We start from the raw sequence: 25,718 nt of genomic DNA on the forward strand, positions 1-25,718 counted from the left end.
CGTTTTTTTACAAGTGTTGTAAAATATATATAAATAACAAATATTGAAATATGTAACTAAATGTCGTATAATAAACCCAACATTTAGTTACATATTTCAATATTTGTTATTTATATATATTTTTACAACACTTGTAAAAAAAACGGGAGACCTTTCCGTCTCCCATCTTTTTAGTGAACTTATTCTAATGGTTCAGTTCATCTAAAAGAGCTGTTATGCCCATCACTACGAAAAATAACAAAAAGCTAGTGCTAACTGGTTAACTCTAGCTCTCACTCTCAGCACACACTCACGGGCAGCTCTTCTCTCTCTCTCTCTCTCTCTCCCTTCACACGCACGCGCTTTCCTGCTCTGCCCCTCCCCCTACCCCAATCACAAGCCCAGCACAGAACAGAACAGTGAATTCACAGTGAACAGAATATAAAAGCAGCTTCGCTACAATATAGCTAATTGTTAAGAATTTAAAGATTAGGCTCCTGAAAGCCAGTAATGTTGACCCTGCTAAAAAGTCCAGCTCAAAATCAGAAGAAAACATTCCCTATACTCCCTATATTTAACGATATAGCCTCCCAGTATAAAGTACGTTTTTTCTGCTTTTGAGATGGATTATTTAGTAGAGAGTGTAAATCTGTACTGCAGTAAAAGTGTGTAGTTTCATAAACTTGGCTCGACCTAAATTTGGCTCACTATCTTTATAGGTCAATTGCTTTAAAACAAAGTAATGTTAGCATAATGTAATGGAAGTGTGACTATTTTCACCGGGTAAAAGAAGCTTTTTTTTAACACAGGGGGACTAATTTCATCCCTTAATTTAAAACTTCACAGTGCAGTTTACACTACACTGCAAAAAAAAAAAAAAAAAAAAAAAAACTAGACATAAAATATATGCAAATTAAGACAAATATATGTATTAAGCAAAACAAATCTGCCAATCGGGTAAGCAAAATTTTCTTAGTAAGATTTCTTACAAAAAAGCAATGGCAAAGTCTCAAAATGAGTGAATTAACACCTAAATCAAGCAAAAAAGTCACTGTTTATGGACACAAGAATCAGAATAGCTTGATTGCTGCTTAATTGTGCTTATTTTGAGTTCAAATTACTTAAAATAAGGTACAAATTCTAAGTAAGAATGATTAAGATAATTATCCCTAAAATAAGCAAAATAATCTAACACTTACACCATGCTTAGTAAGACAAAAAGTCTTATCAGAGAAGAAAATAAGATTTATTGCCTTAAATTTAGATAATTTCACTTGCTAAGATTTAGTTTTTTGCAATGTAATGACTGTGAACAACTTATTACAATATAGATAACTAACTACCCATGTAGTTATGTATGCATTAGTATGGTACCTAAGCTGTCAGTCCTCTGCTATTCTGAGCACTTCAGAATAAAGATGAATCATATTTGTCAGCAAGTTCTTAGATTTTAAAATGCTATTTTATTATACACACACACACACACATATATCATATACATATATATAATGAGAGTACACCAATTTAGCTGTGAGTAAAGGAGAGATTCTAGTTGAGAAACTGTTAAAATGAAATTAGCAGTATTGCCATTTTATCTCAGTTTTGGTTGTCTTTCATTTTTGCATCATCTGAACCTGGGAGTTGTTCTTTAAATTTTCAATATGTCCATACATACACCTTGTTTTAAATAGCTTGTGCTTAATTTAAATGAAACAAAACTTAAAAGCTGGTGTTTTAATAAATATTAGCAATAAATAATACACATCTAAAACAGTAAAACCATAAATGTAATACATACTTTTTATTTGACTAGACTAGGCTAAAATGTTTTGTTGACTAAATGACTAAAGTGTGACAAACTATTATACGTTTTAGTCAAAAGACTAAAACTAAATTAAATTCACCTGTCAGAATGAATGCTGGACTGTATCTGTACTTAATTTTAAATACTTGTCATTCTTAATTCTCTGTTCTGAACATTTTCATCCAGGCTTGCTTGTTTAAAAAAAATAGTTGTTTTACTAATTCTATTATTTCATCATGATAGTGTGTATCCTGCAGTAAAGTTATTTATTTGGTTACTTTTTTGACATTTCTAGTTTAGTACATTAATTACAGGCAGTGTATAAAATGGTATGAGAGAAGTGCTGAATCAGGGGTTTGCCCAGGATCCCATACAAGCTAAAAGCAGTGTATGTTAATGAGACAAATGTATGAACTATGGAGAACTGTAGATCTTCTTATTTGGATAAACTATTACAGGACTACAGTAACTATGTGAAAGTAAATCTACAGATCTTTCTCTTCTGTAAATTCAGGCCCAGTCTCCGAAGACCCAGCATCTTCAGTGTCCTGGAGCTCAAGCAGCACTTGCCACTCCACCGTCTCCATCCCCACCCGAAAGAGGAAGATCAGCAGAAGGAGGCTTCCAGGATGTAAAGAGGAGGAGAGGAGAGGGAGAGCAGATCAAAGCTTTGTAAATTGCTTTCTAAATAAGTGTTTTTTTTCATTGTTATTGCTTGTGTCTGTTTTCTATTTATTTGTTACAAAAAATGTAAATGTGGGTTTGAGGGCCTGATTTAAGTGTCTCCCTATTTCTTCCTTTTTTTCTTCTTTCTTTTCCCTTTTCCCCAAGATCTCATGACCTCTCGCCACAGAAATAACTTTCTGGTCTCAAAAAAGTAAACAGGCACAGTAACATATTTTGATAGTTTGAGGTGCTACACATTTGGTACCTACAGCACATGTGAACCTACTGAAACTCCATGCACAAACAATAAAATAATCCCTGTCAATCATCTTGCATTACTGTTACAGAAACTAAACATCCACAGGGTCTAAAAGTCTAACATTGCCCACTACTGGAAACTGAAAATACTGGTTAGTGCCCTATGATAGTGAATATTAAAGTTGCAATAAAAGAGCAATACATAGAACAATAAAAAGCAAAGAAAACTAAAATTATTGTTAAAAGTTTTTTATCCAATAGCTTTTATAAATACATTTTATTGAATGAGAAGATAGCAGCGTTTTTGAGTTGTGGTCATGCGTGGCTTTGCATGTTACAGTGTTCACAGATTTATTTCTCTAAGCGTTCCTGAGTCCATACATTGAATTAGTACAGGCTCGTGCTCATGATGTTTTTAATGTAAGGGCATCTGAGGGCAAGAATTTCACCAGCTTCCAATATTGACTGTCAGCTGTTCCACTTGGACACAGGGATTATGTTAAACATCTTTGCACATTTTTATTTTAATTAAAGACAAAAGTTGTACATTCCTTTTCTCCAGAAATAAAAGTGTCGAAAGCCCAGCATTCCCTTGTAAAAGAAAAGCGCATTCAAGTATATTTTTTTTAAAGCATACTTAACATGGAAAAGTTCATACTTTTAACATTAAAATTAATACGTACTTAAATACATACTAAATGTACAATTTTGGAACAACTCCAGACAACTTGAGTATATTTGAATTTGAAACTGTAATTGAGCTATATTTAAATACAACATAAACACATTTGATTGTACTTTTGAATGTTTTTTTCATATAACTTGAGTAAACTTTAGTAGATTCAAGTATGTGTTTTTAAACATAATTTTAAATACACTTGAAGGATATTGTAAATTTAGTAATTTGAGTATTCATGCAAATATTTTGTACACACTAATGCTACTGGGAAAAAAATATTGTTAAAAATGTATATTCAATTAAAAATGTAATTTTTGTTTTATTTACCTAATTTAAGTATTCTTCCTTTTCACAAGGACTGTTGTGATATTCATGTCTGTAGATCAGACCAGCTGGACTCTAAAAATATATAGCCTGTCCAGTGAAGAGATGTAGGTGGCACTTTCACTGAGGGAGGAACGGACACTGCAGATGAAACTTAATCAGTCTGATAAGAAACTAAAGCTTGAGAGAAGCTTAAAAAGACCATAATCCTGAGTCACCAGGCCAAAGCAGCACTGGAGCTGCTGCAAATCTGCTCCATATATTTTACTCTCAGCATGAAAATGCTGCTCTCAGAGGGGGAGCTGCGGCATATTTAATCCGAAAGACTCTCAGCTGTTTCTGCAAAGCAAGGTGGATATACCAAATACTAATATGTGGAGTTGAATAATTGATTTTTTATATACAAATTTAGCAAAATAATACTAACTGGAAAAACATTGGCTGCATTCCAAGAGCTGGATTAGGCTTAAACCCAGACTAAGAAAGATGTTTCATTGCTAAATCAGCATCACTTTGTGTTTCTCAGGAACCATACAAGTTATCAAGCTTTGGATTGGCAAATATCATCTTGGCTTTTGACAGGCTAAACAATTTCCAATCAGGACGTAACTTGTACCCTACATGTATATGAGGGCCAAAACTCTGTCAAAGTTTTTGGCATGTCAAAAATATTTAAGACACTCATTAAAAGTTACATTTCAAGCACATCTACCAAGTATTAATCAAGTGAGCATTCAGGAGGCTCTACAGTGAAAATGTAACTATTGTGCATTTACAGAATTTATCGCTATTTTTAAACCTAAATGTACACAAGACAGGAACCTTTGACCCAATCAACACAAATTTACAAACACATATATACTACTAATGTGATCTTGATTCCCAACCGAGAGCCAAATCTGACATTTTTTCCCTCTACAAAAGCCAAAAATCTACTGTAATTGTAAAAGCCTTAGTCCTAATTTATCGCTATTTTCAAAAACCTTTCACCCTTTCAACACACAAACTTACATACATATACATACTACTAATGTGATCTTGATTCCCAAGCCAAATCGGACATTTTTTCCCTCTACAACAGCGAAAAAGCAACAGTCATTTTAAAGGCCCGAGGCCTTTCTTATTGATTTTTTAAACCTAAATGGACATATGACGGGAACCTTTGACCCTATCAACACACAAATTCAAATACATATATATACGGACCACATGATCTTCATTCCCAATTTGGAGCCAAATTGGACATTGTTTTTCATATACAAAGACAAAAAATCTACTGTGATTGTAAAAAAAACCTGATGCCTAATTTATATTTTTTTCAAACCTAAATGGACACAAGACAGGAACCTTTGACCCTATCAACACAAAAAATTACATACACATATATACAGGCAACATGATCTTGATGGTTGGAAATGTACTGACAGGCATATTTATGCATTACTACTAGGCTCTCAGCAGGATTTATGTGCTGTGTTGCTGCACTCTAAATGTCATTTGGTGAAAAAACTCTGACCCTTAGGTTCTGCTTGATCATGCTGGTCATCCAGCTTACTCTTAATGGTCATGCTAGTCATCCAGGTAGCTCATTATAGTCATGCTGGTCAACATGTTTTAAGCCTAACTGGCCTCGGACCCCGTAAATCGCCGCTTGCGGCTATATTTATTATTATTATTATTATTATTATTATTATTATTATTATTGTAACAATGTAAGAAACAAACCTGCCGCAATGTGTCCAGCAGTGACCTCCATGACATCATCATAGATCTCCAGCATGTTTTCTAACAAAAATAAAGTGAACATGACTTTTATTAGGGAAGTTTTAGTTGTTAAGATTAGAATTTGCTCACTCATACATAACTCTACAGACCCATCACAATGTTTGAGTTTTGTTCCACAATAACATCATCGTAATTATCTTGTTCTTCCTCTGCAAAAAAAAAGAAAAAAAAAGAAACAAAATTCTTAATGACTGATATTGGTCATTTCATCTGATATCTTTCTCTTTTAAATTGCTAGCTTTATACATGGGAAAGTTGAAGAAATATATATATTTTTTTTTCTGCAGAGATGCAAATAGGCATTAGTGATAAGGACAGATAAAAAAACAGAAGCACACCTGCTGCACTGTCAGGTGTTTGTCCAGCAAAAATGACATCATAACTTAACTGCATTTCCTCATTATCTGCTTTACCTAAAACATATTAGAATAAACTGATATTACTAATATGTATTTTCAGTTGGCTTTTTATTTCATTTACATATATTTTATTCCAAAAAACATAATTTTATCTTCACATGTGTAAGTGTGTAACATTATTCAGTGGGAAGAAAAGATAGATAAATTGGTGTAATTTATTAACAAAAATTATTAACAAAAATCTACAAAAAAAACACTACTAAAATATAACAATATGAAAAGAGAGTTATCTGACAAGTATTTGATTAACTGCTACATTATTTCTGTAAAGACCAGACATTTCTGCTTTGAGAGAAAAAAAAAACATTTTACTCTTACTTTCAGTTGAGACAGTAATTCTTTTAGGGATGAGCCTGGTGTCAATCTCCTCATAGACAGGCTCAGCTGAAGTCTTCCTCCTCTTAGAGATCACTGTGAGAGAGACAGAGAGAAACATGGAGTCAGTTCAGTAGAAGAGAAGACTGATGACAGATTGAAGTACTAATGATGATTAGAGAAAGTACAGAAAGTGGATTGTAGATGATCTCTGAATCCCCCTACCTCTCCTGAGCACTCTGTTCTGATAAAACAGCACAACCAGAAGCACTAAGGCCAGGAAGAGCACAGATCCCAGAACCAGGAGAGACACTGGATAGATGGAGGGAACAGCTGGTGGAGGAGTTTGTGGAAGTATGATTCTTCTTGTCTGTGGTTGAGAATCTAAAAAACAAATATACAAAATGTATAGACAATTTATACATGAACACAGTCCTTTTATTGGATGTGAATAATTTTGTGATGAATATTATGGACGATGACATATGAAATGTCTATAAACACAGAATGATCTAGACAGACTGGTGCAAAGCACATACAGACTCTCACTATTGTTACTTTCTATCCTTCCCAAAAACATTACAATTATTAAATGATGGAAACCAAATGTGTGTAACCAACATTATGATCAACAATAGTTACCGAAGTTGCTATCAAGCCTGTTTACAATGGAGAAAAGTGGTCCCTGACCTTGCAAGACAAAATGTCCCATCTGTCCTCTTTTATTATTTAAAGGCAAGTATGATACAGGAAGCCTAGTGAGTGAGCATAAAATAACAATGTGATGTAAGTATTTTTCTCAAGCATGTGTAAAGTTTCTGTAACAGTTAGGAGGCAAATATATTCAGTTGTGTCTGTTCCTCTGACCTCCACAAGTGACTCCAGCACTGTGGGAGCCGTCAGTGTGGTTCTTCAGGGAATGAGGACAGTCCCACAGGTGAATCTCATTCCCTCTACACTTCACTCTGTTCATCCAGATAGTTCCTCCACCAGAACCATCAGCAGCTCTTCTATTAGCACTCAGCGCCGGCCCACAACCCAGCTGCCTGCAGACCACCTGAGCATCCCTGATGTCCCAGAGGTCACCACATACAGACCCCCATGTTTTATTATGATACACCTGCAGCCATCCAGAACAGCTTCCTACTCCTCCCCTCAGCCTCAGAGGAATGTGCTCTACAAACACACCACAGAGGGAAAAAAATGATTATCCATCAAAGTCTTACAAACATTTACAACAGTCGTATATACTGTATGATGAACTATGTTCTTATAGAGATGTGGTAAACCACAAAAAAGCATTGTAAGATGAAAAATATATACAAGCAGAAGAGAGCAGGAGAAAAAAAAACAGAAGTAGCCATAGTAAAAAAAAAAGCACTTACCTTGTTTTACCGTTTTAGTTGAAACAGTTGATTTTTTTAAACTAATATTTTTTTAAATAAGATATTGCTTCTAATAGAGCGTAGTTTGTCTGTCTTCAGCAAGCTGTCTGTTACACCTGTTATTTCCACCACTAGGGCTGTGCCATATCGTATCAAACGCAAAAAACGATACTATACCCTGAAATATCGTGCCATATCATCCACCCCTAATTACCACTGCAGGGCACCACTGGGGTTGCTGTTTTTATCTGTCCAATATTATTCATTTTACTTTATTATTAATTATATAGATTATATAGAGTGCATTAATAGTATCATGACTTTCTTGATCACTGATGTCCGTTACCATCTGATAAAAAGTCTTGTATTTTTTTATATCGTAGTTTGGGGGGTGCCATATCATATGCAAAAACAGAATTTAATTTTTATTTTGTTTCAGTAGTGTATTTTTAAAATAATATCTTTAATTCAGTGTTTTGTCATATCACCAAGAGTACTGTTATCGCGATAAATGCCATGAAACATCGTGATATTGTTTTAGGGCCATATTACCCACCCCCATCCACCACACCTGTCCTGTCTACACCTGAATTCCTCAGACTTACATAGACACTCTGATGGACTCCATTACCCAGAATCCCTCTCTAAACCTTTGTTAAAAATATCACTGTAGAAGTGTTATCTAAAATATGTTAAAGTGCAAAAAAATATGCAAACTACAAATAAAACAGTGCGAGCAAAGACAAGAATTGCTTATTAGTGAAAGCATGCTGGCAGAACATGCAGTCAAAAAGAAAGAAAATGTAGTTTATCAAAGACATGATCATTTTGATAATGATAAGTTTTCTTACTTGAGCACGGTCTCTCATGAGGAGATGAATCACACAGCCAATTTGTCAAATCTAGTGTATTTCCATTCTCTGTGGTAGGACAAAAAAAATCAAATATTATGAAATTCCAATTACAAACTACATTAGTTCTAGCATTCTTTAAAGTCTTTAACACCTCATCATATCTGCCTACCTGAGCAGGTAATGCAAGCAACCTCATTGCGATTATCACACCTGTTCTCCCCCCAGGAAGAAGATGGACAGTGCCACAGAGTGGAGTCATGTTTCCTACATTTTACATTATCCAGCCAGTTAGGAGCTGATTCCACTCTTGCTTTAGACCAAGACTCACTGCCAGTTCTTCCACAGTTCAGCTCTCGACAGATCAATTTTGCCGTTTCATCAGTCATCCCATTTACACACACATTCCCCCAGGTTCCATTATAGTACACCTCCAGATTCCCCTCACAGCCCTCAGTCAGTCTGATCTCTTTATACTCTGGCGGGAGAAAGATAGCTAGCTAGTTATGCACATTGATTTAAACGTGCAAAAGTTTCTTCTTTAATTATTCAAAATGTACCTCCAGTTGTACATAGATAGGGCATTGGTACTTGATTACAAGATCATTACAAACTGAGCAATTCAAGATACGAAGTACCTGAGCACACGACTCCTACATCATCCTTGTGTCCACATTCATCCTCTCCACACAGCTGATATCTGCAGTTCCACAGAGACGCCTCGTTCCCCTCACACTCCACCTCATTCAGCCAAATGGGTCCAGTTCCAGATCCAAACCGGGCTGGTACTGGTACTGGAGCACTGAGGGCGACTCCACACTGCAGCTGTCTGCAGACCACCTGCGCATCCTCAATATCCCACAATTCATCACTCACTGTCCCCCATGATCCACTGTGGAAAACCTCCAGCCTTCCAGCACAGTCTCCCCAAGAACCAACCAGCCTGATGAAGCTGTGGACTGTGTTAGATGTACCTAAAATTTACACAAATACAAAAGATGTTTTCAAACTCCTTTCACAAGATATGTGTTGTGTATATGTACTCATATTTGCCAAATAATTATTCTCAAATGTTCAAAAATATGGATAATAGAGGCACTTTTGCATGTTATCATACATACAAATAAAATTATGCATTTATTAACTGTGCAATGCTTACCAGAGCAGGTGATGTAGAGCTGTACTGTGGAGCTGCAGTTAACTGCTTGTGAGCTGCTGCTGCAGTTCCTCAGATGAGCTTCACTCCCAGAGCAGTTGAAACCCGTCACACACATGTAGCTGTGTTCAGGACTGGATGAAGAGGAGCTGGAGGTGTTGAGTACAGAACCACAGCCCAGCTGTCTGCAGACCACAGAGGCCTCAGACTCACTCCAGGAGTCCAGCAGAACTCTCCTCCAGTCCTGCCTGAAGAAAACCTCTACCTCCCCCTCACACTCCATCCCTCCAGACAACCGCACTCCTCCCTCATGAGACGCCAGAGAAGAACCTGAAGAGAAAAAAATATATTACTTGGCTTAAAATGAGGGAGTAATAAACTTTGAGTTATTTATTATACTGCAACTGTAAGATCTCACCACTGCAGATGAGTCCAACATCCTGTTTATGAGAGCATGCAGTTCGACTCCATGATGAAATGGGACATTTTAACAGGTGTGTTTCGTTCCCCTGACAATCAAACACATCCGCCCAGATCCGGCCACTCCCCTCCCCAAACCAGTCTGACCCCAACACAGCCACAGAACTCCCACACTTCAGCTGAGCACAGAGGACACTGGCAGCTTTCATATCCCAGCTTACATCACACACTGTACCCCACTCACTGAGGTACTGGAGCTCCACTCGACCAGAACAGGAATCTGAGCCGTTCATCAGCCGAGCCTGAGTATGACCTGAATTAACAGAGGAAAAACAGTAGGCAACAATAATACAATACAATAATAAAAAAAAAAATACAGTAATTACAAACTAATTGCTCACAGTTTAGTACTAATCTAAATCTTTTACAAACATACTTCATCATACCAGAGCATCTTAGTCCCACATCCTTGTTGTGAGAGCAGTTGGGTTTCAAGGAAGGAGATGTCTGGCAGAGGTACATATGAGATTCGTTGCCTCTACACTGAAGCTCCTCTGACCACATCTGACCCTCTGCTCTACCAAAAGCTGCTGCTCCCAGAACCTCCACAGGAGAACCACAGCCCAGCTCCCAGCTGCACACAACCTCTGCATCCTGCTGGTTAAAGTCAGCATCACACACTGGAAGCCAAGAATTCCGATGAAGCTTCTCTACTCTCCCAGAGGATGCGTGAGGACCACCAACAAGTCTTCGCTTGTCACCTACAGTATAGTATTTGTGTACATTGATCATCAAAAAACACTGCACCCAGAAGAAAGCATCAGATTACAAGGCTAGTCAGAAGAAAGATGTGCTATGCCATGGCTAAACACATTGACAGGTCAATCCACTAATCCACTAAAAAGTGCTGGATACTGTTGGACCCACGATCAGCACTCTACCACATCGCAAAATCACATTAGTGAAAGCACATTAGGAATGCCACGCATCTGACATGTTGCATTACACACTGTATGTGTAGTTCCTTAAATATTACTCATCTTAGTCTAAATGAAATAATTTATTATTCCTCACACTGCCTGTAAATCAATGGTAGACATTAAAAAAAAAAAAAAACATACTTGTAGTTTTAGATAAAAAAATAAGACTTTGTAAGTTTCTTTTAAAATGGTCACCAAAAACAATTCAACATAGTCAAAGTCTATATGTATAAAACTTTTGCTTTTTGACTTCTCTGCAGCACTCCTTGTAAACTTAAAAAGTCTGGTTAGCCCTCAAGGACATAAATGACAAATCAAATTAAAGGTTTCTTAATGTTTTAATGTCTTAATATCTTTTTTCATAATATTGTGCAATACAGAAATCAATCAAACTGGTGGATTTGTGTCTCCGTCACCTGTCTGTTATCTGAATTTGGTGGATGTGTGTTTTTGTCAGTGTTTTGTGTGAAATTGACAAAAGGAAGTGAAATACCTACCAGAACATGCCAGTCCCACATCATTATCATGGGAGCAGTTGTGTTTGAGTGAAGATGATTTTGGACAGAAGTGAATCTGAGATTCGTTGCCTCTACACTGAAGCTCCTCTGACCACACCTGACCCTCCCCTCTACCAAAAGCAGCTGCTCCCAGAACCTCCACAGGAGAACCACAGCCCAGCTCTCGACACACAACCTCTGCACCCTGCTGGTTAAAGTCAGAATCACACACTGTGACCCAGCTCTCTCCATGAAGAACCTCCACTCTCCCAGAGCAGTGAGAACCTCCAACCAGCCTGACTCCTAGGTATGATCAAAATATAATAAACATTATGCAGTGGGTTAAAAGGTTTTTTGATTACAGAAGTTCATACTAAGTTTTTAGTGTAACTCACTTGAACAGATGACTCCAGCATCTTTAGGATGATTACAGTTATGTTTACCCCATCCTGCTGATTTACAGTTCTTTAGTATGGATTCTGATTCTCTACACTCCACATTATCCATCCAGATAGGTCCTGATCCTGATCCAAAGTAAGCACCACTAAGTGCATCTACAGTCTCTCCACAGCCCAGCTCTCTACACACCACTGCAGCATCTATCATATCCCAGTTATTATCACACACTGTTCCCCACTGTCCTTTATGAAGAACCTCCACTCTCCCAGCACAGCGACTGTCACCATCCACCAACCTCACACTTTCTAAAGAGCAGAAAGAGAAAGATTGAATGCACAACTCAAACCTCATTTTGCATCTTTTAAAAACTGGTAAAACTTCATTTTAATGCTATTCACATGTGCTATATTCCAGCATGCACAAATATGGACTATATCAATAAAAGAATTAAGAAGAATATGTTTCATGAAGTACATTATACACTGACCACTAAGAAAAGAACATCTTTTCATCAAGACTCTAAAAAGAAAAAATAAATAAAATATGTAGCTTTCACCAGAACACACCAGTCCCACATCATCATCAAGGGAGCAGTTGTGTTTGAGTGAAGATGATTTTGGACAGAAGTGAATCTGAGATTCGTTTCTTCTACACTGAAGCTCCTCTGACCACACCTGACCCTCCCCTCTACCAAAAGCAGCTGCTCCCAGAACCTCCACAGGAGAACCACAGCCCAGCTCTCGACACACAACCTCTGCATCCTGCTGGTCAAAGTCAGCATCACACACTGTGACCCAGCTCTCTCCATGAAGAACCTCCACTCTCCCAGAGCAGCGAGATCTGCCCACCAATCTGACCCCTAAATTAGTTTATAAGAGAAAGAGAACATGTACATTAACATTAACACACAGCATTAAGTACTTGGAAACCTTAAGAAGTTCCACAGGGTTCTACTGTAGGACCGATGAAACTAATATTAGTGAAGAACTGATGACAGTGAAAAACTGCAGTGTGGGCTTACACATGGAGTCAATTAACAGTTTAAGCACTAAACACAAACAAATGTACTAATTAACTGCTTAAAATATATAAAGATAAAAACTCTGGCCATGTACCACTGAACTAAGGTGTAACTGTAATTAACTAAAAAATATTAACGCCTGTTTCTTTGTGAATGGGACTTCTGCATGGAAATCCATTATTTTCTACCAGAAAGGAAAGATTACAAAAATGTATTTCTCCATCATGCCTACAGCAATAGTCTTTCTATAATTAAGTATTGTCTTATAGTGAAAATCACTTTTCATCTCCATATAATAATTTGCTTTTTTAATAATTTGACTTAGTATATCAAGTTATTACCTACATTTAAGTACTAGTAAGACCCGGTAAGTATTTTGTATGTGCTAGTTCATACAGAGAAATCACACTGTAAGTTATGGGAACTTAAGCTCTAAAACACAGGCTGTGTTATAAGTGTTAACTAGGTTTATTACAGCTTATAGTTTTCTTCTATACAGTAATTTGCCACATTATTTTTTAAACGCAAAACCAGGTCTGAGATTGAGCAAACAGTGACTGATCTAGTGGTCTTAACCAAATAAAAGTGGGTTAATATAGGTGAAAGTAGGTCATTATGGCAGATTAGGAAGAAATGCTATAATAAATAAATTGTGCACAACTGATATACATTCCAACGACAAGTATTTTAAGATTTAGGAGAGCTCACCTGAACAGATGACTCCAGCAAGTCGATTACAAATTTGTTCCACCCATCCAGCTGATCTACAGTGCTTCACAGTGCCCAGGCCTCTACAGGTTAGACAACAGTACCCTGCCTGCTCTTAGGTATTGAGATGAAATCGTTGAACCCATTGTAAGACCCTACGCTGGCGCAGTGAGTCCGTGGTTTCTCACGGTGCATGACAATCCCCGGCCCGATGTGGAGAAAGTAGTTAAGTTCTTCGAGGATAAAGGAATTTATACCATTCACTGCCTTTCCAACAACATCCTAACAGAAAAAGAGGCCAGTATACATACAGTCCACAAAGTTAGTTTAAATATGCTGCATATATTATATATATATATATATATATATATTTTTTTTTTTTTTTACCAGTATATTATACTTACCAGATGTGACGAGAGTGACAGTGGTCAATAGAAAAATGAGTAGAACTCGGATGTCCATCTCTTGCACACACACTGCTCAACTCAGCAGCAGAACAAGCTTTACCTCTACTCAGCCAGATAAGACTCAAGAACCTGAGACAGAGAGAGAGAGAGAGAGAGAGAGAGAGAGATTCCCCACAGCCGCCAATCACACTCACTATGACCTTATTAGAAAGAGGAGAGGAAATTATCAAACATTTTCAGTGACAAATCAGAAGAAGCTTTTTTTCATTTCGCCATATTTTTAAAAAGCGTCAGCACTAATTAACACAGCTCCACCTCCTTGTGTCTGTGTGTGTGTGTGTGTGTGTCTATGGGCAAAGGAAGGTACAAAGTCAGCTACCTTCTGGAGACAAACTTCAGAGAGAGTAAACACACAAAATTCAGCATTAAAGCTGCACCTGCAGACAGCAGATCCAAACACATAACATCCACCATGAAGATAAGTCACAGTTTCTTTTAACTACACATACAAACAACTTTTTTGTGTTTCTCATGCTTTTACAGAGTATATAAAACTAGTTTTAATCCTGATTACAGAAACTCTGATTAAGTGTGGGAATATTGTGGGTTCCCTGTGAACTACAGCAAGGCTGGTGAGCGATGGACCAAACAAAGACGGTTTGTCTGCCCTGTGAGGCGGGTGTAGGGTATGTTTGTGGAAATGCATCTAAGGATGCACCTACTACTCTACTGATCACAGCAGTTCCAATTACAAAATAAAAGTCCTGTTCTCTGGAGTATGCACTCGTGAGCCGAACTTACCAAGTTCGTTCTGACAAAGTACAAGAGTCCAAACTTGCTTAATCTATAATGAGAAATGGGCCGACTCTGGCGCTGCCAGGAACTTGTGAGCCCATGGGACCACGAGGGTGGTTGAGAAAACCTTTATTCTCTCTGTAATGATTAATTTATTTATCTAAAACATGCATTAATGCATTAATTAACTGAAACATGTTGCTCAGTGTGCTTTTAAAAATGAAAAAAAAAAGAAGACACATTCTTTATAGGTGTGAAAAAAATCACACTTTATTATCATAATATAGAAAACCACAATAATGTATGCTGCACAGACATATATAGATATATTTTTGATTAAGGTGAAAAGCAAATATAATTTGCATGTTTACCATGTGTCCACAATAAATCGTACGTATTAAAATATCCAAACCTGTTGTAATGTGTGGGCTCTCTTCAGCAGGTATGATATCATCATAGACCTCGCCATAGTTTTCTGTAAAAATTAAAAAATGCATTGCAGCACAGCAGCATCAGGATGATGGCAGCAAGACACTGTTACTCAAAGACTCAAACTTTTAAAATACTAAGGGGTTTTCAATGTATTGGTACTGTCGCCCTCTGCGATCAGAACTGGTTGACAAATCAAAGTGTGTCCCTTTAAAAAAAAAAAAAAAAAAAAAAACTCCCACACACCAAAGGATATTAACTCACCTCAACATGCCTTTTGCAATCCTGTAGTTACCCCTGGGCAATCCTAAAATCACTATTACAAACTGTACAGTAGGCAAGACATTGTTTTTAACTTGTGCCAGACATGGATATACTGGAGTAGTCAAAGATAAATTGAATTTAGCATTAGCATTACCCGCTAACCACGCTCACTATTTTCCCGTTCAGGGGTGAGTCTTATCGGCCTGAAGCCTGATGCTAACTGCTAAAACACTTCAGAACCCTACACATATTGCATGGAACTTTTTTCTATAAAACAAAATATATATATATGTTTTTTCTTCTGCAATAAAAATTCTAACACACATTCAGTATATGTCAACTTACCTGAGAGAAGCTCCTCATCTACGTCCTCATATCCTGAATGCTGATCTTCAGAGATAAAACTTCCTGTTAAAGGAGATCAGAACAGTCAGAATGCCAAAGTTCAATTATTTAATCAAAATCTACAGCAAAAAAATGTATTTGTAAGTCTGAAAATGAGATGAGGCTTTAAGCCCAATCCCATTTCACCCCATGGCCCTACCACTTACCCCAACCATTCTTTGAGTGTAAAGGGTGAAATCCTCCCCATAAGAATTGGGACAACACTTCATGCACCAGATACGTCATCAGAAGCACTAAGGTTCAGTAACCTAGCTAATTTTATGGCATTGTATGTCTTCAGAAAGGTTGGTGATTAAGGAACAATAGTCAATTTCTTAATTCCTGTTATGGGGAGCTTGGATTAGCTTTCATTTTATTTAATTGTTCTGTTCCGCCTTAAATGATGCAGCCTCTGCTGTCTCTTGCACCATTTAAGGTGAAATGGGAAAGTTGGCTAACAAACCCCATCCCTTTCCTCTGCTTTTTAACAGCAGTACAGGCCTGAATTGATAGTAACAGATATGTAATTCTTCCTATTATAGTCAGTGGAGTAACACATTATTTTGAACCTGTAAGATAAGGTAACAATGCTACAATTGATTTACTGCATGTAGTTTTTTCATTTATAGTCATTTAAACACTCAGAATTGCTATTTGATATCTGACCTTAGATCCACTTTACATACTGTGAGAAGACTGCCTTCAGTGAAACTCTCTACATATAATTTACCTCTTTTAGTATATCTGTTAGTGACACATTTATGGTTAATCTCTTCATAGACTGCCTCAAGCAGAGTCTTCCTCCTCGCCTTAGAAATCACTGTGAGAGAGAAAGAAAGAAACATGGAGTCAGTTCAGTAGAAGAGAAGACTGATGACAGATTGAAGGACTAATGATGATTAGAGAAAGTACAGAAAGTGGATTGTAGATGATCTCTGAATCCCCCTACCTCTCCTGAGCACTCTGTTCTGATAAAACAGCACAACCAGAAGCACTAAGGCCAGGAAGAGCACAGATCCCAGAACCAGGAGAGACACTGGATAGATGTATGGAAAATTAGATGATGGATTTTTTGAAGGAGGGACTGTCTTTTTCTCTGTTAGCTGTGCTGGTACTGAAAACACAGAATAAAAGCACTGTTGAACACTGCATAGTGTTGTTTAAACTAAAAAAAAAAAATCACACAAAGGAACTAATTAAAAGAGTACCTGTGGTGTAAGTTGTAGTTGTTTCAGATGTCTGAAAGAAATATCATAAAAATGGTCAAGAAAAAGAGGTTACAGAAGGAGAAAGAGATTAGAGCAGCATTATTTAAGAAATGGTATTTATTGTTTTTGTGTTTATTGTCTTTGAAACAAAAGAAGTATATGGCTGATATGGTAATATTGTAGGTATTTTCAAAAATATTGTTGCATTATTGTCTGCCAATGTTACTTAGTGTATTTATCAGTGTTGTGAGCCTAAATCAGCCATAATATAAATGCTATTCTCCCTTTTACAGGTCAGAGGAGCACAATAATAATAATATTGAACCTGACTGAAATACAGAGTACACTGCTAAACATAACCATAGTTATCTTAAGAGAAGTTAATACTAGATTAAAAAAACGTTCTCGCACACCTGCACAGGTGACTCCAGCACTGTGGGAGCAGCCAGTGTGGATCTTCAGGGAATGAGGACAGTCCCACAGGTGAATCTCATTCCCTCTACACTTCACTCTGTTCATCCATATAGTTCCTCCACCAGAACCATCAGCAGCTCTTCTATTAGCACTCAGCGCCGGCCCACAACCCAGCTGCCTGCAGACCACCTGAGCATCCCTGATGTCCCACAGATCAGCACATATAGACCCCCACTCAGCATAATGATACACCTCCAACCTCCCAGAACAGATTTCCTCTCCTCCTCTCAACCTAATAGGCATGTAATCTACATCACACATGAACAGACACATGAATAATATTACATTTTTATAACAAAACTACAGCAAACTGCATTAGTGTTTTTATTTAATCAGTTTTCACTCAAATCAAAGATCAACTGATGAAAAGGGAAGTTTAGAATTATTTGACAAAACAAGTTAGAATGTAGGCACGAACAAATCTGATTAATATGTATACTTATTCAAGTAGTGAATGGAGTGGTAGTCAAATATTCGTACTTGAGCACTGACCCTGGTTTGGAAATAAGAAGAATTTTTGAAGGTTTTCAAATGCAAGCTGTTTCTTCTCTCCTAGAAATGGAGACACATGCTATAAATACTACAAAAATCAAATCAATACTACTAAACTCATTACTAAAATAATGATCTCAGCAATAACAATTGAGAGTTTCAATTGAGCGGCAAACCCCCTCATTTCACACCAACGCACAGAATTAAAAGTCAGTCTGGTTGTGCTGATTTTCAAATAACACCAGGCATTCTAACAGGGTGCACAGGAAACTTCAAGCTGCACCAGACTGCTCTTTTTCTCTAACCCCACCGAACTATTCCAGCAATGACAAAAACAGAACAGGACAGAAAAGGCTCCTATTAGTAAATGTACACCATTATTGTAAGTCACTTTGGACAAAAGCATCTGCCAAATGTAATGTAATTCAATGTAATATATCTTATTATTTCACTCACAAATGTATTTTTTTCTGATACACTTTACACTTTTTATTAAAATGTGTTCCCAGCATGACCAGATGAGTGTAAAAAGCACAGCAAGGTGTAGCTTGTAGTCCCAAAAAATCTCAAGCAATCCTGCACACATACATTGCCATGAAGAAGTATTTGCCCCCTACAGATATACTGATATTTTTCTGATTATTAAAAAAAAACTTTAACATCAGACAAAGATAACCCGAGTAAACATAAAAAAAAACTCATTTTAAATGATCAGGAATAAAGGAATTTAAAGAATTTCTTGATTCTACAGGTCTGGCAGTAATCAGGCCTGGTTGAGTTAAGTGAAACTGAATACTCATCTATCCAAAAAGTGTAATTAATCACATTTTATTTTTTAGGGGGTGTTTGGATATTTTTTTCCCTTAATAAATAAAATTATTTAAAAATTATTTTATATTTACTCAGGTTGTATACACTTACACACGGAAAGAGGATGAGGAAAAGTGAGGGTGATCCGGTCACCACAACACTTTCTTTCAACACAACTTTCCATGAAAAACTGTTTTACTCATGCTCATCTACTACAAAGAAAAACAACATACCGGAGCAGGTAATGTGAGTCACCTCACTGCTTCTATCACAATTGTTCTGACTCCAGGATGAAGATGGACAGTGAAACAGAGTAGAGTCATGTTTCCTACATTTTACATCATCCAGCCAGTTAGGAGCTGATTCCACTCGTGCTTTGGTAGCTCTCTCAGTCTTAAATCTTCCACAGTTCAGCTCCCGACAGATGAGACCAATTGTTTCTACATCCATCCCATTGTTACACACATTCCCCCAGGTTCCATTATAGAACACCTCCAGATTCCCCTCACAGCCCTCAGTCAGTCTGATCTCTTTATACTCTGATGAGAGAAAATGCTTTATGTTAGACCCTGGAGTTTTCATGTAGTTTAAAACAAACTTAATGAATCTACACTATTAGTTAAAAGTTTTAGAACACCCCCATTTTTTTGCCATTTTTTAAGCTCTCCAGCCCAGTTAATAACCTGAAATGGTACAAAATCCAGTGTGCTCAAATGGTACAAAAGTTAGCAGTGCCAGGGCCTTTAAACAGAAAAGGATCCCAAAAAAGTGTATATTAAAAAAAAAAAAAAAACCCTGAATATATTTGTTTTAAAGAAAGCTTTGGAAATTGGCGCAAAAATAAGAATAAATTAAGTCTTAGTCTGTAGTAAAGTTAGAAGAGAATGTGTTACTGCACTCTACTGCTGACTTTGTAGTAAACTGCACTTTTATCATAATACCTAAAAAAGACACCAAAATACAGATCAATTTGAAACAATTTAGTTTGCCCTTTAGATACATTGACACATTCAAAAAAACAAGAAAAAAAAAGGTACAGGAAGAGGTGTGGCTGACCCACATGGCAACAACTTTAGATTGGTTTAACAATCTTATTTTAACAGTTTAACTAAGTCTCACTTTCAGCACTGAAGAGAAAATTTAGAGGTCTGACAGGTGAAGTGTTCAATGTAAGAACACCAGCAATCAGCACACTGTACCTGAGCAGACGACTCCTACATCATCCTTGTGTCCACATTCATCCTCTCCACACAGCTGATATCTGCAGTTCCACAGAGACGCCTCGTTCCCCTCACACTCCACCTCATTCAGCCATATGGGTCCAGTTCCAGATCCAAACCGGGCTGGTACCGGTACTGGAGCACTGAGGGCGACTCCACACTGCAGCTGTCTGCAGACCACCTGCGCATCCTCAATATCCCACAATTCATCACTCACTGTCCCCCATGATCCACTGTGGAAAACCTCCAGCCTTCCAGCACAGTCTCCCCAAGAACCAACCAGCCTGATGAAGCTGTAGCCTAAAATTAAGAGAAACCAGTTCAAAGTATGATTTCTTAGTTCACCCGTAGTCACATGATGATTGGTTCATTTCAGATTCATAATAATTATAATAACCCTTACAATAAAACAAAATAAAACAATTTCCCCCTAACAACAGGCATTATTCACTACAACTCCAAATAATTTGAATTAAATGTACCAGAGCAGGTGATGTAGAGCTGTACTGTGGAGCTGCAGTTAACTGCTTGTGAGCTGCTGCAGTTCCTCAGATGAGCTTCACTCCCAGAGCAGTTGAAACCCGTCACACACATGTAGCTGTGTTCAGGACTGGATGAAGAGGAGCTGGAGGTGTTGAGTACAGAACCACAGCCCAGCTGTCTGCAGACCACAGAGGCCTCAGACTCACTCCAGGAGTCCAGCAGAACTCTCCTCCAGTCCTGCCTGAAGAAAACCTCTACCTCCCCCTCACACTCCATCCCTCCAGACAACCGCACTCCTCCCTCATGAGACGCCAGAGAAGAACCTGAAAGTACCACAAATATATTTTAGATTTTACAGGCTTAATAAGATTGTTTTTACAGCACTTGAAATAAATCAGATTTAGAAATTAAACACATTGTTTTTTTTACAGGTACTGCTGCATTAGCTGAGCTATATATGGAGCAAAATTAGAAATTGATTTTCAGAAATCAAAATTGTCTATGGAAATGTATATACATGTTCAAAACTGAGATACATTAGTAAATTAATTGAAGTGAAGTAAAAAAAAAATATATATATAAGAACATTATAAGGGCACTTCCTCCTAAAATCACTTTACAGCCCGTTGATAAGAATGTTTAAGATTCTTAAAAGCTCACCACTGCAGATAAGTCCAACATCCTGTTTATGAGAGCATGCAGTTCGACTCCATGATGAAATGGGACATTTTAACAGGTGTGTTTCGTTCCCCTGACAATCAAACACATCCGCCCAGATCCGGCCACTCCCCTCCCCAAACCAGTCTGACCCCAACACAGCCACAGCACTCCCACACTTCAGCTGAGCACAGAGGACACTGGCAGCTCTCATATCCCAGCTTACATCACACACTGTACCCCACTCACTGAGGTACTGGAGCTCCACTCGACCAGAACAGGAGTCTGAGCCGTTCATCAGCCGAGCCTGAGTGTGACCTGAATTTACAACCAAGAGACTCGTAAAAGAGCAAGTTCTCTCCTATACTGTATATTATATAAAGAAATGTTAGACGATAATATCACATATTATACTGTACCAGAACATACAAGTCCCACATCATTACCATGAGAGCAGTTGTATTTGTGTGAAGAGGTTATTGGACAGAGAGTAATCTCAGATTCATCTCCTCTACACTGAAGCTCCTCTGACCACACCTGACCCTTCCCTTTACCAAAAGCAGCTGCTCCCAGAACCTCCACAGGAGAACCACAGCCCAGCTCTCGACACACAACCTCTGCATCCTGCTGGTCAAAGTCAGCATCACACACTGTGAACCAAGACGCTCCATGAAAAACCTCCACTCTCCCAGAGCAAACATGAGGACCATCAGCAAGTCTGGATGTCCTGTGATCTGTGTGTAATGCAAAAATGTTAAATCTCTCTCTCTCTCTCACAATCAGATTAAATAAAGACTTGTATAATAGACAAATGCTAAACAAAACAGAAGGCTAGTAATGAGATGAAAAAATACTAGAGTTGTCAAATTAACATGTTCACTTCATTAATGAATAAAAAAAATGAACACAAATAACAAAAATACTCCTCATTAATTACCCTACTTTGTGCCCTCTGACCTCCGACGCTAGATCCCAGTTCACAGATCATATCAAACCACATAATCTATCCAATTCATCCATGTTAATAATACAGATTAATTTAGCTAGGAAAACAGTTGGCATCGCCAAATAGCCATAGTGGCTAATCCGCCATTTTGAAAATCATAACAAAAGATTTATAGAAAAACAATTAAAAAAAAAACATTTTTTTTTATTCTGACTTTTTTTGTTGGTCAAAATATAATTAAATATCTAAATTCTGTCCATATTTGATATCTTAATTCTGTCCATATTTGCATATTATTTTTAATCATTTTAAGCAGGGCTGGTATATTTTATTATTACACAGCAAAGCATTTAAGCTGTTATTGTAATAATAAATGTAAAAATGTTAATTTTAGAGTAGCCTAGAATATCTGGCATGTGTGACTTTCATATTTTTTGTAATTTGCATACAAATAAAGGAGCATCAATTTATAACATTTTTTGTAAGATATGTACAGTATTTACAGCATCTTTACTGACTGATTTTTTTAAGCGAAACAGCAGAGTGGTATAGAATACCATAGTCTGGCAATCTCAGTGTGTGATAACGTACACATCAGGAAGTTGTTCAGTTGAGCTGTACACATTTATATCAAAACGATAACACATCGACTAAAATTAATATATTGTGACATAAGTTTTGTCATATCGTCCAGCACTAAATTGTTAAGCTGGAAATGGCACTATGTTTCTGTGTTGACTGGTTTTGTTTTGGCACATAAAGTGTTTGAGAAGTTGTCTGGAAGTGGAAAGGACTAATGCATTTTGTTTCATTCAGGTTATAATTTTGAAAACAAATGTTGTGCTCTAGCAAATCAGTACTGCAGACCCTTTTTTATTAAATTAAATTTTATCAAACAAAATGAAACTGACTAGACAATATCTTGGGTTAATATTTTCAACAATTAAATAAAAGTCAAAGCAAATGTTAAAAAAAACATCACTGCTTCTCACATTAGCTGTAACTGTCAGAATTTACTATGTAATAGAATATTTAATACGGAATAGGTATACAAAACAATGACATTCCATCATACGATCTCTGATTTGATTTTGTCTATGATGTGTCGAAACATTCTCAGAAAGTTCACAAATGTAATACATGTAATACGTACGTATAACAGTTTTTGTCTAATTAAAACATACCTGAACAGGTAAGCTCAATATCCATATTAGGATTACAGCTGTGTTCACCCCACCCTAATGATCCACAGTGTTTCAGTGTAGACTCTGATCCAGTACACTTCACATGACTCATCCAGATCGGTGCAGATCCTGGAACAGCTGCATCAGTCCTAAACGGCTCTCCACAGCCCAACTCTTTACACATGACAAAACCCGCTATGAAATTTGCACCAGCACCACAAATTGTTCCCCACTGTCCTCTGTGAAAAACCTCTGCTCTTCCAGCACAGCGACTGCCACCATCCGCCAACCTCACACTGTCTGTGTAAGAGAAAATAAGAACAAGAAAAATTTACCGAATTATGAACTAGTAAGAGTAAAAATGGGAAACATTTTTTTGAAAAACACTTACCTGCACACACCAGTCCCACATCATTATCATGGGAGCAGTTGTGTTTGAGTGAAGATGATTTTGGACAGAAGTGAATCTGAGATTCGTTTCTTCTACACTGAAGCTTCTCTGACCACACCGGACCCTCCCCTCTACCAAAAGCAGCTGCTCCCAGAATCTCCACAGGAGAACCACAGCCCAGCTCTCGACACACAACCTCTGCATCCTGCTGGTCAAAGTCAGCATCACACACTGTGACCCAGCTCTCTCCATGAAGAACCTCCACTCTCCCAGAACAGTGAGAACCACCAACCACCCGGACTCCTAAAAATTGTGAACATAAAGCTGAATTTAAACATATGTGAGTCACTGCTTCAACATGAAAATGTCTTTCCATGTCATTGAATCTCTGACATTAACACAGCAAGAATGGTCAAAATAGATATGGCATTTAACCTTCAGTGGAAAAGTTGACTAAATGAACTGTTTCCTTACAAACAGTACTACTACGCTTAAATGGACCCTAAGCCTCTAAAATGGGTCCTTTCCCACCACTTACAAGACTTTGTTTTACATGTATGATATATTATGAACAGTTTCCTGTTCCTAGTTAACAGAAGGGAACATAAAATAATTTACTGATACAATTTACCTGAACAGATGACTCCAGCATCTTTAGATTGATCACAGTTATGTTTACCCCATCCTGCTGATTCACAGTTCCTCAGTGTAGACTCAGAGCCACTGCAGTGCACATTATCCATCCAGATTGGTCCTGATGCTGATCCAAAGTAAGACTCATGATATGTATCTACAGCTTCTCCACAGCCCAGCTCTCTACACACCACTGCAGCATCTCTCATATCCCAGTTATTACCACACACTGATCCCCACTGTCCTCTATAAAGAACCTCCACTCTCCCAGCACAGCGACTGTCACCATCTACCAACCTCACACTGCCTGTACAACAGTGAGTAAGACAGACCAAGACATTGAGAAAGAATGGAAAAAACATGTATTTTCACCACTATAAATGATGTAAAGTAGAATTGTGGCTGAAAACTGAAATAATAGCAAGACATTTGCATTTTTGACAGAATTACAAAAAGTTTACATAAACATTGAGCTAATCTTAATGACATTAATCACAAACATGCAGCTCTTACCAGAACACACCAGTCCCACATCATTATCATGGGAGCAGTTGTGTTTGAGTGAAGATGATTTTGGACAGAAGTGAGTCTGAGATTTGTTTCCTCTACACTGAAGCTCCTCTGACCACACCGGACTCTCCCCTCTACCAAAAGCAGCTGCTCCCAGAACCTCCACAGGAGAACCACAGCCCAGCTCCCGACACACAACCTCTGCATCCTGCTGGTTAAAGTCAGCATCACACACTGTGACCCAGCTCTCTCCATGAAGAACCTCCACTCTTCCAGAGTAGCGAGAGCCATTAACCAGCAGGACTCCTAAAAATTACCATGAAAAAAGAAAGCCTATTTATCAGTAATTATAAATGATTAAGCATGATGATGCTAAATATTGCACAATGAATGATTCATAAATGCATTGGAAAAAACTAAAGAGAGTATAAGGATTCAAAATAAGTTCAGTAAAGCTATGAATTACATTAAACAAATTAATATGGATCAGCAAAATTATGAAATCAGTAAAAAAAAAAAAATCAGTAAATTAATTGTTGGTTGAGAATTCCAGTGTACAGCACAGTTTGGTGATTGCTCAGTTTAAACATACCAATTTACCTTGGCAATCAACAAGGATTTAGGGTGAGTTAAAAAGAAAAATCATATGTGCTGTACACTTTGCCTACATGGCAGATAATGTACAGTCCCTGTTTACAGTGTTTTACCTGAACAGATAACTCCAGCATAGGACACCCCTAATCAAAATGTTTACCCACAACGTCTTACCTCATAATTCTGTATTA

At 37.5% G+C, this 25,718-nt stretch overlaps 1 protein-coding gene across 1 annotated transcript; it reads right to left on the reverse strand.

The window, feature by feature from the left end:
• Window positions 1-108: 108 nt before the first annotated feature.
• On the reverse strand, window positions 109-25,053 carry LOC125801099 (deleted in malignant brain tumors 1 protein-like). The gene is made up of 18 exons (XM_049476998.1): window positions 24,937-25,053; window positions 24,422-24,730; window positions 12,474-12,776; window positions 11,914-12,222; window positions 11,519-11,821; window positions 10,488-10,802; window positions 10,040-10,354; window positions 9,625-9,951; window positions 9,104-9,439; window positions 8,638-8,943; window positions 8,466-8,534; window positions 7,097-7,405; window positions 6,455-6,613; window positions 6,233-6,325; window positions 5,834-5,908; window positions 5,585-5,644; window positions 5,436-5,495; window positions 109-2,404 (listed from the first exon to the last, which is right to left on the reverse strand). Exons 2-18 carry the CDS (start codon window positions 24,630-24,632, stop codon window positions 2,391-2,393), a joined length of 3,564 nt encoding a protein of 1,187 aa, XP_049332955.1. The 5' UTR covers window positions 24,633-24,730; window positions 24,937-25,053; the 3' UTR covers window positions 109-2,390.
• Window positions 25,054-25,718: the final 665 nt, after the last annotated feature.

The sequence above is a fragment of the Astyanax mexicanus genome, chromosome 1 (genome assembly GCF_023375975.1).
Source record: "Astyanax mexicanus isolate ESR-SI-001 chromosome 1, AstMex3_surface, whole genome shotgun sequence".
In the NCBI taxonomy this organism is placed as follows: Eukaryota; Metazoa; Chordata; class Actinopteri; order Characiformes; family Acestrorhamphidae; genus Astyanax; species Astyanax mexicanus.

Excerpts from the sequence above, each read along its gene's own strand:
- LOC125801099 (XM_049476998.1), bottom strand. The coding sequence starts at position 24,632 with ATGAGAGATGCTGCAGTGGTGTGTAGAGAGCTGGGCTGTGGAGAAGCT. Across the intron at positions 8,535-8,637 it reads TGCTTGCATTACCTGCTCAG|AGAATGGAAATACACTAGAT; the intron begins GTAGGCAGATAT and ends GTCCTACCACAG. Across the intron at positions 5,909-6,232 it reads AATTACTGTCTCAACTGAAA|GTAAAGCAGATAATGAGGAA; the intron begins GTAAGAGTAAAA and ends AATATGTTTTAG.